Source organism: Vespa mandarinia, chromosome 1 (genome assembly GCF_050613455.1).
Source record: "Vespa mandarinia isolate Hongniang chromosome 1, ASM5061345v1, whole genome shotgun sequence".
Classification (NCBI taxonomy): Eukaryota; Metazoa; Arthropoda; class Insecta; order Hymenoptera; family Vespidae; genus Vespa; species Vespa mandarinia.
The window spans coordinates 5,605,502-5,622,500 of record NC_140810.1 but is presented as its reverse complement, the minus strand read 5'-3'; the positions used below and the strand labels follow the sequence as shown (position 1 = coordinate 5,622,500).

The 16,999-nt window shown below is 36.9% G+C and overlaps 2 protein-coding genes across 4 annotated transcripts in view; one reads left to right on the top strand and one right to left on the bottom strand.

Annotated features, from left to right (window-relative positions):
• Positions 1–12,196, bottom strand: part of LOC118444864 (uncharacterized) — a 12,573-nt gene extending 377 nt beyond the window's left edge. The window contains exons 1-13 of the mRNA XM_035873567.2: positions 11,740–12,196; positions 11,437–11,646; positions 6,252–8,999; positions 4,752–6,204; positions 4,507–4,675; positions 4,224–4,425; positions 3,631–4,125; positions 3,316–3,550; positions 3,076–3,244; positions 2,831–2,945; positions 2,360–2,678; positions 2,067–2,277; positions 1–1,882 (exon numbers count right to left, since the gene is read on the bottom strand). The exon at positions 1–1,882 is cut by the window's left edge and continues 377 nt beyond it. Of these exons, the coding sequence (XP_035729460.1) occupies positions 1,738–1,882; positions 2,067–2,277; positions 2,360–2,678; positions 2,831–2,945; positions 3,076–3,244; positions 3,316–3,550; positions 3,631–4,125; positions 4,224–4,425; positions 4,507–4,675; positions 4,752–6,204; positions 6,252–8,966 (6,228 nt within the window). The 5' untranslated portion in view covers positions 8,967–8,999; positions 11,437–11,646; positions 11,740–12,196 and the 3' untranslated portion in view covers positions 1–1,737. The remainder of the gene's footprint in view (positions 1,883–2,066; positions 2,278–2,359; positions 2,679–2,830; positions 2,946–3,075; positions 3,245–3,315; positions 3,551–3,630; positions 4,126–4,223; positions 4,426–4,506; positions 4,676–4,751; positions 6,205–6,251; positions 9,000–11,436; positions 11,647–11,739) is intronic.
• A 3,707-nt stretch (positions 12,197–15,903) lies between these two features.
• The window catches only part of LOC118444874 (protein PALS1), a 55,512-nt gene continuing 54,416 nt past the window's right edge, over positions 15,904–16,999 (top strand). For 2 of the 3 annotated variants that reach the window (XM_085660290.1, XM_085660285.1), the window contains exon 1: positions 15,904–16,413. In XM_085660290.1, the coding sequence (XP_085516416.1) occupies positions 16,350–16,413 (64 nt within the window). In that variant the 5' untranslated portion in view covers positions 15,904–16,349. The remainder of the gene's footprint in view (positions 16,414–16,999) is intronic. The other variant, XM_085660297.1, reaches the window with a different exon arrangement.

The window sequence follows — 16,999 nt, the reverse complement described above, 5'->3', positions numbered from 1 at the left end:
TTTTAACTTACGAATATTATAATTATATATGCGTCATGTCGAGATCCAATGTTAAAATTCAAGTTGGATACGTTTCTCACGATTGGCGTATTTAATGGCAATTAAAGTCTTCATTAACTCTCGTTATCTTATTAGTCATGCAATCATCTTCTTTCTAATGAACACGACGAATGGAAAAATAATTTTTAAGAATCATCTAGGATGATTTCAGCTAAGACTTACGATACTAATATCTTTCGTTTCATTTTAAAAACGAGTAAAAAGAATTTTTGATAATTGTAATTATTCGTAGGAACTGAATTGTTTTTATTCTAGCTCTTTTTATCTTTCATTGATTCATTATTTTATGGTACGATGTAAGTTTTAAATATTATCTGAAATCGAAAATATTTTCTGATAAATTTCTTCCGGTACCCATGAGAATCGTAATCAAATTAGATCTTTTCGTTCGATCTCTACATGCAACAAACTCGATGAATGATTATCAATTTTTGCAATCTACTAAATATAAGCGACTAGAGACTAGATAACAATCATTTTTTATACTAATTGCAAGCTAGAATAAGATACGCGAACGATCACAAATATTACATAACGAGCCTTATATCTTTTTACTCGATAAATATTTCTCTCTGATCGTTATCACGATATAGGGATGTATAAAACATAATGATAATATAACAAAAAAAAATAAACATTAAAGAATTATACATAAAAAATTATACATATATCTAAATCGAAATATTCTATTCAGATTATTTGACAAGACAATGACTAGCACATTTTACATTTTGGTCTTTTAATAAATATATTGAAATAATCTCAATAGATAATTAAAATTAAATTATAAATGCTGGTTTTGAATCTATTTATAGTTTGGGATAATTAGAACTTGTATTTGTTTCTGAATTTAAATAATTTTCGCTAGAATTTCATTTTCTGTATTACCGTTTCCATATCATTAATAGAATTTTGTTTCTAATTAGAGAATGAATTATTATAATTATTAATAACAATTAGAAATTTTTACCAAATGCTCTCCATTTTCTTTTTATAATTCTTTTAATATCGTTCAGTCTTTGAAACATGAAGCGATTATCAAAGCTTTCCACCGCAAGTGTTCTACGACTTAGCAAGCTAAGCTGAACAAAACAGCAGTATTGTCGTCTCTTAAATTAATTTTTTTCATATTTATTAGTTCATTATGTACTACGTTGTGCGTGTAAATAGATGCAAGGCGTTTCGTGAGCTAAAACAGGATACAGAAATAATGAATTTTAACGAACGGACAATACATATTCGGGTTTTCTTTTTCAAAACACAAAAGGAATGTTTTAACGCTTACGGTTGCTCGAAATATGTGTTAATTTGCTCGTCGATATACTCTTTCCTGTTATTTCGTAGCCGTGTCGTTATTCATCGGATATTTTCATCGGAACTGATATTATATTATCTCCCATGCGAATAGTAGGTATAATATTTAACTTACGAAACAGCCTGTACCGATTTACACGTCCTTCTCTTTTCTTATACAGGCAAATTTGCAATAAGTACAATAGCGAAGTTAGTATTCGATTTAACTCGAGCGACTAGAGACAGTGAGTAACGCTTCGTCGATCAGTTATAGAATACTTCATCAGTTATTTCATAGACATACGATATCATTAATATAGTACTATCATACACTCGAGAAGAACGATCATCTCGTGCGACCTCGAAGAATTCACACCTAGAAACTTACTCCGAAGAATCGGAATCGGATTCAGCCGGGGTATCCGAAACTTCACCGTGAGTTTCTGGCGTTGTTTCAGGAATTTTCTTTGTTAGCGTAGCTGTCACATACGCTCCTGGTCCCTCGCCTTGTGTATGTTCGATACCAATTCTAAACAAAGAATAGAAAAATTTATTACACTTCGAACTATCTATAATTCTCGTTTGATTTTTTTTTTTGTGAAAGCAGTGATCATTTATGACTTCGATCTCTCTTCGAAAAAAAAAAAAAGAAAAAAGAAAAGCAAAAAGAGAGGGAGAAAGAGAAAGAGAGAGAGAAAGAGAAATCGTTCTACCTGTACTCGTGCCGCGATAAATTACGAACGTATTTTTCTGGCGGAGCGTCACTGTTGTTATTTTGAAGGCTGACGCTCCTCGCTGTAGTGTGCGAAACTTGAGTAGCTGGCATGGTAAATTCGACGTAACAGTACTCAGCAAGATTTTCCGGGATTTGGTCATAGGAAGTTAGAGCCATGCGACAAACCAATTGGTGCGTTGTGTACGCACCTTAAAGAATGTAAAAAAGAAAATAATAATTATTATGAGGAAAAAAATTAATTATGAAATTTGTTAATCATCGTTACTTTACCTTGTCCTTCTTTAGGCAATCTAGGCATTCTCCATACAATAGCACGATGCTGATGTTCATATTTGGCTTGTCCAGACGTAACTTCCATCAGTTGAGGTTCTAAAGTATCTACAGCTCCCAAAAATCTTTCGATCCCTTTGATTTTACCGGTTCTTCTATGCGCTGATTTTACCGAACCATACCTAAAATGTTTCTCTACCCTAAATAGATAGATCCAACATTCTGGAATTGGGAAACGCACCATCACGTCCTCGCAAGGAATTTGCCCGAGTTTTCTAGAGGCAAATCCTGGTACCAATATGTCTGCTCTTAATTCCACCTAATGATTAATATGTTTATTAATTTCTTTTTTGAAAAAAAGAGCAAATGATATTTTAAATAATATTTTAAATTGATGAGTCAATTAGTAAATATTTACATAAACGATATTAAAGCCTAGCGTGCATTAATTAGTAATAACGTTTACTTTACCTTGTTACCAGTAACGCACATTACTGCTTTCAATTGAAGCGGTAATTCTCTATTTTTAGGTGGTCTTACTCGAAATCTCATTAATTCGATATAACATGCATCAGGAGGTTTAAACCTTTAAATATCGATTAGTATAAAGATTAGTTATATTAAATATGCGCAAAATGTATGGAAAAACCTTTAGAATTATTAATTTTAGTTAATTGCGATAAGAAATATAACGTATACATTAAAATCGTATATACTTTATGATCCTCGACTTCTCGTACTCGTCTTGTTGGACACAAGCATGAAATTCAACGTTTTCCAAACGGATCCATTCTTCAGTAACAACAGGAATAATATCATGTCTTCCAACTACTTCTTTACCCTGACGCCACATGTCGTTTATTCCCAGCTCAACATCGGGCATACCTAATCATTATTGCAGGTCAGATAGATGATATACATATAAAGCTAAAAGAGCGGTTTAAAATGTAGATTACCGGATAAGAAACCCAAGAAGAAAAGACGAACACGAGCTATTTGTTTATCTACGTAACCCTCGGCACTTTGCTCGACGTATAATTCATCAACCACTGTTATTTGAACTTCTTCCATTTTATAATTAAGTGCTCTATCTCTGTGAGCCGATAGCCTGAAAAGAGCCTCTTCAATAGCGCAAGAAAATGTTTTCATGTCCTCATAATTTTGTGATCCGAGTTTGAACAATTGAGATATCTGAAGATTATAATCAATAACTAGTTATAGTTATTATATTTTAGTACGATAAGATCATCAAATATCGATGATTTATTTACCTGAGCCGCATGTTCGACGGGAAGACCTAACTTTTTCAAATCGCTACCAAACTCTTTAACACCCTGATAATCACCTTGAATTGCATAAGCAGCAAACTGACTGAGTTTATTTGTTAATCGTTCGGTTTTAGTAACCTGTCCAGGTCGTACTCCAGGTCGTTCCTTGTAAAAAATATATTGCAACTTCACCGTAAATATTTTTCCAAATTGATCGAATTGTTGAGCTCCGATATCCGAAACAGAATAACAGGCCAAAAGAGGTAATTCTTGGAATGGATCTTTATCATCTTTGCTATTAAACAACTGAAGAACCGGATTATCACCCTGATAAACTAGTTTCACGAATATCTTCTTCCAGAACCGTTGTCCAGTGATCTTCTTTTTGTTCGGTTGACGTAACTGCATTTCCCAGCCGTCACCAGTGTACGTAACTCGTGGAAAATCTTCTAAAGGTTGACTCACATCTTCGTCAAACAATGGAGTCGGTGGTGTTTCCTAATAAAATAATTTGTTGAACATTACAAATGTCTTTAGAAATTTTTAATATAAAAATTATAAGTATAATTGCTGTAAAATTAATAGCTAAAACCTACTTGGGAATCTGTTCTTGTTATTTCAGGTTGAGCTGTCTCTGTGGGAACCACAGCTTCTTGGGCAAATCCACCTGTTTTATCGAAGGGATTAAACCGTGATGATGAATCAGCGTACGCAGAATTCTGTGGACTCTTTGGTGGTGGCGCTAAAACTGGTACTGGTCCAACTTCAGACTGAGTAAGTTGATCTCCTTCTTTTGGTCTAAAAATAAAGATTAAATAATGAGTCAAGCTAGAAAACATACAAACAAAAAATAGATAATTACATCAAATGTTAACTTACTTTATAAAGACACTAAAGTCAGGACCTTCGTCCGAGTCGCCAGAATCTGCTCGTTTCACTTTAGTTTCTGGTTGTGGTGGTGCTGTCATGCTTAAGAAAGAATCAAAACCATCATTTTCTTCAAATCCAGTAACTCCAGTATCTCCACCGCCTGATGAGTCTCCCCATACTAGATCATCATATTGCAATTTTTGATTATTTACATTTGAATGGTATTAACGAATAAAAATATAATTAAATCGTACCGTCGCTGGACGTATCCATTGCTGTAGGTCCAGTATTACCAAAGGCATCCAAGAATGGATCTGCATTCGTTTCTGGCTCAGCTGCTTTATCGAACTTCGATGCGAAAGCATCGAATGCATCACCAGTATTTTCAATGGCTTTAGTGGTAGCAGCGAAATTATCCAATTGCGTATCAGTTCCAGGATATTCTGCAGCTGGTATCGGACTGGTTGAGATCAATCCACTCACTTCTTTAGTGGGTTCATTAAAATCGCCTAGGAGATCGGAAGAGAAAACATTTTGTTGGGTATCTGTCATTGAAAATATGGGTTGGGTGATCTGCTGCGTTGTTGATAACGATGTGGCTGATGTTTCCGTCACTCCATATTGTATCGTACTTGCGTTGTCAGATATGGAGAAGAAGGGAGACTCTACTGTAGTGGAAATTTGTTCGGTCGTTGCCGTGGAAAATAATTCAGCGGTCGTTACTGAGGTTAATTGATCTGTAGAAACCGATGTTTCCGTTGAAAAATCTAGATCAACAGCTGCTTGTTTTTCTGTTTCTTGAATAGGGAAAGCCATCGTGGAAGACACCGATGCTCTCTTTTCCATGCTGACTGAAGCAGCTTCTGGATAGAAAGAACTAAAAGCACCTTCCGCCGGGGCAGTCGATTCAATTTCCTGATCAGTTATGCTAACGAATGGGTTCTCTTGAGCAGTACTTGTCACTGCTACATCAGTGATCAAATTCGTAGTATCTATTGAAAAGGTTGCCGTGGACGTTGTGTCTGTGTTTGGAGCATCGAATAAATCTAAAATGTCCTGACTACTTTTCGGCGGTTCTGCGGCTTCATTATCGTAAGGTATCAAATCCGGTACATTTCCATCAACATCTAGGAAATCGGCAAAACTATGTTCCGGTGTTGGAGAAGGTGAATGCATTAGAGTTGGACTTGGAGTTCTTGTAGCTTGTAGGCGATCCAGAAGATGATTAGATGTAGCGTCCATTGCGCCTGTAACCGATAAGATAAGGTCTTTTGTGTTTTTCGGTGGTGCAGGTGGTTGTGGTCTTGGCGGTGGAGGTCTTGATGGCGGTGGTTTCCCATTCTTAGCTTGTACAGGTGCTGCTTGTGTAGGTTGACTAATCTTTTCTTCTTCTTCTTTTGTGCTCTCTGATAAATTAAATATATTTTCTTCGCAAAAGGACGCAAAAGGATTCGTTGATTCTACATTCACCGGTGCTTGATAAGATTGATCACTAGTGATATTTAAAAATGGATTTTCTCCAGGTTCCGAAGTTGTCGTATCTGTGAAGGATTCCAAGAAAGGATTCAATTCTTGTTGACCGTGAACCGAATTATCCGGCTCGGACGTGTAATCGTCCATTAGGAAAGGATTTCCACCTTTTGAATCCATTTTAATTGAATTTATAAAATAACAAGTGAAAATATTAATCAGGTTTAAACTGATCAATTAGTGTCCGGATGACCCGAATTATTAATATGTTATCTTCAAGGTTATTGCATCAGTTCAGATTCAAGGATCTTCAGCTCTGTTTTTCCTGGTCCAATTGTAGCAAAGCTTGTATCAAATGGATCTATATCGTCCCCTAAAGCGATGTTTTTGGATTGAAGGGGCGTCAATACTTTTGCACCTGGATCTTGGTCGTCCGAGCATAGAAAATCTTTCGATTTTGGCACTTCGCCGGCTCTTGGATTAAAATCTTCTGCATCCGATACTGACGGTGCAACAATTGAACTTAAAATGATAGGATTCGGACGTACTTGTTCGGTTATTTGCTCCAGTTCGCTTTCTAAAACTTTCAGTTCTGCCTTTCCAGGTAAAATATTGGTGGCGATGGAAGTGTCGAAAGGATCTACGTAAGAAATTTCTTCTTCTTCTTCAATAGTTTTCGTCTCTACTCGTGGCGTGAGAGGCTTCGCATCGACTTCTACTTCGGCATCGAGCAAACTTTCGCGTCTAGTGATTTCCTGTTTTTCTGAATTCGCTTCAATTATTTCTTTTAATGGATTAGGTACCTGAGCAAATTCTAAATTGGTAGGCCTCAATGAAGTAGCGGTGAAATCGCTTTTCCTTCTGGACGCTTCACTTTGAGATCTGGTATCAATTTCGTGATCACTGACACTGTGAGATAATTTTGGTTCTTGTTCCAACAATTCCGACTCGATGAGTTTGAGTTCCGTTTTTCCAGGAGTGACTTTAGCTACAAAACTGGTGTCAAAGGGATCGACATCAATTGCCCCGTCTTCAGCTGGTAAAGCCTCGTCAATCGATTTTTGCGTATAATATGGTGTTAGAGGTTTCGAGGGTAACGATTTCTCTTCGTCTGTAGTTGCTAGAAGATCAGGTCGATTTGAAGGTGTTGGTAATTCAAAGGCAACACTTTTTGTAATTGGTAGTTCGATCACTTCTGGTCTCGAAGCTTTTCGTCCACGATTATTTGATACGTTATTAACAATCTGTTCTTCTTCTTCTTCTTCTGTTTCGAAGTTAACCTTAAATTCAGGCTTGACAGGAAAAACTGGTGGAGTTGGCCTTATAGGAGGTTTCACTACAGGAGTCGCTGGTGGTGTTTCTTTTCTAGGATCAAAATCGTCGTCGTCTTCTAGAACACTATCAGTCTTTGCCTGTTCACCGAGAAGTTCTCTTTCAAGAAATTTCAATTCTGTTTTGCCTGGTGGTATTTCTCCTATAGCTGACGTATCGAAAGGATCAACATATGTGATCTCTTCAACTGGTGCGATGGGTGGATCGATTAAACTCAAATCACTCGTTGAACTACTTAACAAATCCTTGTTAGTTACATTACTACTTTCCTCAGTTTTGGGTAAGCCTGTTTCGTAGTCTCTGTTTAAGCCAGCTGGATCAGTAAGCGATATAGAAACCGTAGAAACTGGTAAATCTTCTAATTCTTTCTCAATGAATTTGAGTTCAGTTTTGCCAGGTAATATATTATCGGCGAAAGTAGTGTCAAAAGGATCCTCTTCGTCGACAAATGTTGCTGCTTCGAAGCTAGCCTCGATGATCTCACTTTGGAAATCTTTAGCTTCTGGTTCCTTTTCACCAAATGGATCTTCGGCTTCCTCGAGACGGATCGGATTATCGATGGGTTCGTTTAAATCAAATTCAGCATCATCCAAATCAGGGATCTCCTCTAAAATCGTCTTTTCCTTAAGCAACTCGAATTCTGTGATGTCAATGGATTCTTTAGTTTCGGTTGAGATTACTTCAGTTTCTTGCGTGTTTACAGGCGTGACAGGTTTCGGTAATACCGGAGGTAACTTCGTTAGATCAATTGGTATATCCGGCAGATCGGAATCGTCATCTAAAAGTGATTTCTCAACTTCGATTGGCTCAGCAACACCTTCAGGAATAATTCCACTTTCGACCTCGTCAAAATCGTCCAGCAGTAAATCCTGTTGTACGACTGATTTCTTTTTACTTTTAGGCGGTAATTTACATGTACTCACATGATCGACCCTACCGGAGAGAATTTCAACAGCATTACCAAGACTGACTAATTTGTTGCCTTTACTGTCGACTGTTTTGAGTACTTTCTCAGCGTTAGTAGTATCGAAAGGATCGTCGTCTAAATCTTCCTTTACAGGACTATCAGGTATATAGGCTAATTGAACGTCGATATTTTGAAGGACGTCAACGTAGGTTGTATCGAAGATATCCTCGTCTGCTGAATCCTCTTGTTCATCCTCATCATCCGGAACCTCGACAAAACCGTTTTCACTGACAAGCGGCTTTGCGCTTGTTTTGCCAAGTTCACCTTCGACTGCACCAATCTCACCAGGCTCTTTCTCAACGAGATTTCCTTCCTCGTCAAAACCAATCCACTTCTTCGAAGAGGATTTCTTCTTTTTCTCTTTCTTCTGTTCCTCTTCTTCTGTCTTCCTCTCGTCTAACGCTGGCTTCCGTTGGAAAAACGAAACCGATTTGATACGATCGAGATCACCTTGAGTCTTTTTTAACAACGAATCGACACCCGCTGTCAAAGCCTCAAATTTTCGCCACTCGTCGGAGCCAGCATTGCCGGCCGCAGCCGGTTCACCAGATTCCTCGGCTTTCTGCTCGGCCCGCTCCGCTCGCTCCGCACGTTCACGCCGGTAACGCTCGAGTTCTTCCGGATCGAACTCTTCCTCCTCACCCTTCTTACTTTTCTTCGACTTTTTCTTCTTTTTCAATCCCTTGGCTAGCTTGTGCATTCTCTAAGACCTACCGTTTTGCAGGAGAGCCTTCTGCAATCAATCGAAAGATTTTCCTATTTTTTTTTTTCTTTTTTTTTCTTTTTCATAAAAAAAAAGCTTTAAGGTAAAAGATAAAATCGTTTGTCAATAAATTCATTAGTAATTATACAAGGTCACACTTACAATAGTTCATTATTTACTATTATTTTCTCAGAGTTATAAACAATATTGTAAAATGTTAAAAGAACGATATGTTTCTGGATTATGTGTTTAGTTGTAAGATAATCAAAAGTGATTTGAAAAAGTAAGATAATCGAGAAAATTATAGGAGAGTTATTGAATCGCCGACGATAGAACGAGTCGATCGATAGCCGTACCTCTCGGAAGCTTCCTTATTTCGTTTCCAAGCGCCCAGTTAGCGACAATAAAATAAGACGAAAGAAACTGAAGAAGGAAGAAAAAATAAAAATTGTTCAATCTACGAACGTACTCCCATGAACGACTGAAAGATTTCAACTGATCTCGAAACGAAAATACGAGACACGATCTCATTCTCTGTTGATATTATTTAATAAGATTATCTTTGCAGGTCAGATGGATTTAAATTTTAATAACAAGCATGTACACGTCGAATTTCATTATCGAACAGATACAACATGTTTCTTTTAAAATAACGAAGTAAATTCTTGTTCGAGCGTTCACAAGCCAATTTTAAAAGTTCATCATAAACAAATTTGATCGATAGCTACCATTAAAACGATCATTTAATTTATCTCAAGACGTGATTTATTTCAATATCACTATGCCGAAACAACAAAATTTTATCGTAAGCTATAACTAATATTTCTATATAGTCAGCACGTGAAAGATTCTTTAAATAAAATTATGATCATTCCATTTGATTTCCGTATTCGATCGTATGTGTCGAAGTTGTTAAACGAAGAAAAGCAATTAGTAGATCGATTTCATTATAACGAGTGGATTAATTTCTTGGAAGATGAAAACATGTTCGAGATAACGTGTTCGATATTATATGGTGAAGTTAAAATTTGTTTTATGTGCCAACAAACCCTTCTTTACGAGCACAAGCACCGACACGGGTCACAGAGTCGCTTCGCACGATAGCGCACATTCAGTTAAGTCCTACGGACACTTATATACAAAGACACATACACACGTAAACGAACATTGTAAGTCCACGTGCCTTGAAAAAAATTGAATCGATAGACGAAAGAAGAATAAGGGCATCGTGACTTCTCCATAGCAATAATGAGATCCTTAAATGTTATGAATTTAAAGTTTCCTTTTATTTATTTCAATTAGGTGTATATAATAAATTATCAGGTAACACTTTCTAACACAAAATTCGAATTAGATACTCATGATACCGGATATTTTCAATAAACTTTTCAATCCATCGTCTTTATTCGTAACCTACGAAATAAATATAATAATTGTCTAATCGCGCGTGTCACGTTACAAGACGAATCGAGAGTATCGATCACGTGTATTCGTTGCATTATAGACAAAAGACGATTCCCAAGCTGGTCTAGCTCGATTACCTTCGCACCCTTCTCAATCAAAATCTTACCATCGATTCACTTTTCATACTTACTTACTCGATTGAATACTCGTTACAACGAGGAAACTAATTATTAATACTATTTGTCTGACGTAAAAAATTACGCAATAATTTTCCTGAATTTCCTTCGTATTTTACAATTGAGAAAAATAAGGTCCATTATATCCATCTTCCTTAATACTGAAAATAAATATTACCTAAAAGTTTTTATATTGAATTAAAATGATTCGTATGGTTGTCTATATCATTGATTACAACTGTACATTGATTTGTTTCGAACTTAGAACACTAAATAAATTAATTAATTAATTAACGATTAACCCGTATATTTTACTTATTGAATAATGTAAATTTATAAATTATACCGATACACTGAACTTTCATTTCGTATTTATAAAGAGAATCATCAAATTCTAATTTTGTTTTTTGTCATCCAATTATACATAAGTTATGTATACAAATGAAAACGACGAAATTTAAATGGAGGACGATTATAAATTAAGAATGCCGCCGAATTCCGTTGTCTTTTGGTAAACATTCATGAGCATGAATCATCTCGACGAAAGATATATGTGAATGAGGGCAGGAAGAATGAGGGAAAAAAAGGAACCGACAAAATCGACTTCGTCTTATATTTAGACGTAGTCTTTACTTATATAGAACGATCGAATATCTTTTCTACATGATGTAACTGAGAAGAAAAACATGAATTTTTACAATCAAATGATAAGCGAATGAAATTAAAACAGTAAAATGATAATGAATTCAAGATACGATGATTATCAATTTAATGGCGATAGTTGCTATGTCAATTATACCCATCATCTTCTAACACATTCATTATCATAAAATCGACTCAAAATTCGTACATGGAACAATTAAAAACTAAGGAAGCCTAATTCCTACCTTCGAGTTTTGTAGTATAGCTAACAAGGAAAGAGCTTGGTTCGCGACACATAATTGACGGAAAGTGGAAGCTCTCAGCGAGTTGATACAATTAACATGCTGCATGACACACGGTGGATGCCTCGACGTCAGCGGTTGCTGAGACGGCGATCAATCCACTGGCTCGAGCCTGGAACGTGTTTCATGGTTCCATCGAGAAAGACTAGCTAACTAGATGGAAAAAAAAGTCTAGAAGATCTCATAGTATATACATAGCCACATATACGCATACGTAAGCAAAGACATACGATGGTTGATACTTACGAGTTGCGCCTCATCAGCCACATCGATAGGGTGCACATTTTTTTCGCGTCATTTCGCAATAAACTCTCCTCTGATATTGACGTTAATGAGAAAAATAATACGGTGTTATTGCACTCGATATTGAATCGGAAGCAAAAGGAGCCGAGATCAGATAGAAAATGTATGTGAAACAGAAAGAGAGAGAGAGAGAGAAAGAGATAGATAGATAGATAGATAGATAGATAGATAGATAGATAGAGAGAGAGAGAGAGAGAGAGAGAGAGAGAGAGAAAGAAAGAAAGAAAGAAAGAGAAAGAAAAAGAGAGATACAGGGAGAAAGAAGTGATCGAACAGAGATGAGACAAACGATGATGACACTTCAACCACCAAGAAGCTCTTTTCTTGTTCTGGAAAAAGATTTGATCGGGTAACGAAATGCAAGGAAGTTCGTACCGAAAGCGAAGGCGACTCACCTCGTACTCTCCTGCGGGCTGAGCTATTTCCAGCATCGATCCGTTTTGCGGAGAAGAAACATGCGCGTACAGGGATACTACGCGCATGTCGTGCGCGTGCCTAACGCCGCTATGATCGCGTCAGTCGACTCACCATTACCCTCGCCCACCCCTTTCGATATCTACTACATTTCCCTTGTTTTAACCCTTGTGATGGGGATAGAAAGACAAGAAGATTGAGCGAGAAAGAGAGAGAAAGAGAGAGAGAGAGAGAGAGAGAAAGAGAATCATGTACTTTGACAAGTACACTCATATCTTCTGAATTAGAAGGATACTTGAAAACTAAGATCAGATTAAAGGTTCGAGGTTGGATATGAAATTTATAGATCGTATAATAATTCATGTCTTCGATGTTTTCTTTCTTCTTATTATTTTCCTTTTTTGTTAATTAAGGATATTGTTTAGATATCAGGAGTTCTTTTTTTTTCGTATAGAAATCAACGATAAAATATTCCACACAAGTCGTCGAAGATTTTAACGTTCTAGGGATAATATCTGGCAAACATTGAACATTTTCCCTGAGGCTATGCCAAGTTTGTTATTGAAGTGAGTTAAATGAACTCACGAAAGTATCAGGGGATGTTATTATTATCTTGGGAAATGCATTAGAAAATGCAAATTGTTTATTTTGTTTTTAGATTAGAAAGAGACTTCGTAGATAATATAATAGAGTTTGTTTTTAATTGGTTTAAATTTTGCAGATGTAACCTTTACATTGATTTATGCATCCATGGTAAAAAAGTGTGAATCATGGTAAGTCATTGTGGTTAAGATTTTTGCCATGATATGGCGCTGTACGTGCAAAATCCATTCATATCGACAATGTATCATTGGATGGTATAATATTATATTTCTTAAAAAGCTATATATGAAATTCTAGTGTAAACCATCGATACATAATTGGTCTGGTAAAAGATATCTACCAATCGTGAGATTTCAGTAACAGTGACTTTTAAACAATGAGATTTCATCCATTAATCTAGATCTGTGAATGGAAATAGGAAGAACGTGAGTTATTAACATAGAACATAATATACAGTACATAATATGTTCGAATATGTACAGAATCCATATCGATTTTATTTTATTTTATTTCAAATAAATACCAAGACCCTCTCTTTCCACATTCAAATACTTTACATACGTACGTGCCTTTAAGGTACAAAGGCGTATTCCATATTGCTCATTGAGAGCGGGTATTTCAATGTTTTCAATATCATCGTCCACCGTCGCTTCGAATAAAACAGTTTAGATGTATTTAGTAAAGATGTACAAAATATACAAAACCATGATCGGTTTTCAAATAAGAAAACTAGTTTTGATTTCTCTAAATCTAGGTTTACCGTATTGCAATCTTTTTTTGTTTTTTTATTTTTTTTTTTGTATTTTTCAATATCCCAAAAGAAAACTACTACGCTCTGGAATACCGTTTTATCGCAATTTTTAAGAATTGTATTTGGAGCAACGTTACAAATGATGCAAGCGAGGATGCCGTCTTTCTTTTGTTTGCATCGTAATCTTTCCTCATTCTCTCTTCCTTCTTAGTCTCATCCTTCCTTCGCCTACTTTTTCTTCCATTCTCTCTTGAGATTCTTAGAAGCATTGTGCCGGTGACTAATGCGTGGTGCTTTCTTTGTCACGTTGAACGTTAGCACGGTACTGTTTTACGCTTATGATTACTGCACACGTCACGATTTTGCCTTTATTCTTATCTTTCCCGTTACCCATCGTTTTTTCCTTAAATCTCACAATTTTTCGAGCTAAGGAAGAAAGGACACGATCGTTAGTTTTCTATTATCTTTCATTCCATACCTAATACTTTATATCGAATCATAAATTAGAAACGATTTTGATATAGTTAAGAAAGTAGTAAGAGATATTATGATCAGGCAACTAATCGAAGGATTCACGTTCTTCCCGCGCAAGACAAACGCAAGCGGAGTTAGGGTAGTGACTAACTCCGTATAACATCCCCCATATTGATCACACTCAGCATCTCTCTCATTCTCTCCTCCGTCGATATCTCCTTCCACGTTAGAGAAAACGCCTGCGTCTGCGTAACCTATATACGTTCTTGTATGATTTTCAGCAATAACGCCATCATCATCACCATGATCATGATCATCATCATCATCAACATTACTATCATTGTAACCGAAATCTTGTGGCTTATCTCACAAGTATCGTTCTTTATCCTAGTAACACCTTATTCGTTTATGGTAAAATATATATATACACAGTGTAACTATGGTGTACCAAATGGAAACAGATTATTCATTCCCTAGTTCGAACTAGGAATGTTCGAACATCGGCATCGTTCAAGATGAATAACCTCATTCCCATGATCCACATACATATGATGAAAGGAGATACAAAGGATTAAAGATAGGAAGAAGATAAGGAGTCGTCGAAAAGAGTTTCGATGGGAAGGCAACAACTTGCCAATTTCGAAATGATGTCGCTAAGCTTGAAATGTTCGCCAGTGTGTTCCTCGTGTTCACAGGTGGATAAGAATCGTAAAAGTCTGCCAACGTCATAGTCTTGGGGGTGGTTCGAATAAAACGAAGGTGGCGCTGAACGAATGTGCCAGCTTGAAATTTGAAGACAGGCGTCGATCTCTTTGGTAAGACGCCGTTGGCGTCGCGAACGGACGACGGCGGCGCTGCCGCCGTCACCACCACCATCGTCATCGTTATCAGCCAACAGCACCACCAGAGAAGCTGGATACTATCAGACATAGAGCAGTGTCGGCACCGCTGCGCCTGCTTTACGTGGTTATCGCGCACGATTTCGCGCACGATGTCGACGTACTCGAAGGACTTCGCGTAAGGGTAGAACGCGGAAGAAGATAATTTCCGCTTGCGAGTGCGTGTCCCGGTGAATAAAACAGTGACGATCCTTTGCTAAGAGTAGTAGTCAAATTAAAAAATTTCATATATATAGAGAGAAGTGCCAACGGAAGAAGAAAGCGAATATTCTCCGTAATCACCGAAAGGATTCTGGACGAAAATCCTTCTCGTTTTTTTTTTTTTTTGAAAAAGAACAATTCGTGCGAAACAAACAAAGAAAGAAAATTCTAAACACAGAGTTTTTTGTCGGACAAATCTTTAAAGACAAGAAACGTCTTATATTTGAATGTGTAATGAGTTTGAAGTACATCTTATCAATGTAATTTACTCGCTTGCTTGATCTTGTCCTAATAGGAAGAAATGATGAACGTGAGAAGGCGATAAGAAGGAAAGCACAAATTTGTGCTGGTGTTTTTCAGACGGACAGATGCAACGAATACGAGAGAAGACGAGATGGCCGAGGCGGCACCGAGAACGACGTTATCGTCCTTCCTCGAATCAACGAACCATCCTCGTGATCCTTCGACTAGATCGTGAACTCCCGCGACTTTTTCCTATTCAAATATTTCGAAAGAAAGATATCATCGTAAGGATGTAGGCAGGCTCGAGTTCAGGCCCTGTCGTGGCCGAGTTTCCTTACGCGATTCTTTCTATATATATATGTATATGTATGTATATATATATATACATATATATATATATTTTACTATAATGTAAGTATGTACACGTTCCGAACATACGAAAAAAGGATCATAAGGTCGGAAAGTGGAAAGATCGTCGAGCGTGTCAAAGCCGCTCCCACAAAAATCTCTCGAGAATATAGGCACGATCCTTCTACTCGATCGTCCTACTTTTTTCTCTCCCTCTCCCTCTTCTCAAAGCATCCGTGCATCTCGGTGCATCCCAGTGCATCTCAGTATCCCAGTGCCCGTTAGATTGTCGAAGGAGAATAAAAAGAAGAGTGGTTAGCGTTCGTAAAAGAAGTGGCCGGTCTCGACGTTTAATAAGCGGGAAAAAAGGGAGGAAAGCAAAGAGGGAGGTCTCCCGATCAACGAGATATGAAAATGCGTGCGAAAATAATAAAAGGCACTACACGTGACAACGTCATTCTTCTCGATGACGGTATGATAACCCGAAGCCGATGACACGATCGTCGGAGTGCCGTGATAAGTGTTAGTGGCTTAACGTGTATGTCGTACAGCGTATACGTAGGATGTTGTTCCTGGAAGTTGTCCAATAGTCCACGAGGAGAAAGATAGCAACAGCGAAAATGGTGGATCTAGAGGGGTACATCATTATGTTGGCGAATAAGAACGGGGAGATGAAGTTATATGGTACGTAAATTGTTCGTGGTCAGATTTGTGTATTTTCAAGAGCGTGGAAGGATGGAAGAGGAGGGGAAGGATATTCATTGCTCGTTAAACGTTTGAATATTTATCACGGTTAAACGCTGATGGATCGTCGTACTAATATTATGATTTTGTCGTATCAAAGCCTATGCGAAATCCACGTACATACATACGTACATGTATACATATATATATATATATATATATATATATATATATACGTAATCATCGATGAATGTCAACAGATTCGTTACGATCGAGCATAACGTCCGATAAAAAATGACTATCCTTGGCTGTTAATAGAAAAGTAAACGGTCCGAAGGACTTCTTTTTCCAAATAGTCGAGTTAAAGATAACCTTGGGATCCATTTGTAAGCATCACTTAACGGAGATAAAATTGTAACACGATAAATATTGTAAGGTGTCGCTAAAGAAGGGATCTCGTTTATTTTTGGTCTCTTTTATTTCTAATTAGTATCGCATATTACTACTCTTTTTCTCTCTAATCATTATGTGATGAAGTCGAAATTGATTTAAAGATTTTATAGATTTATCGTCTTACGTAATGTTA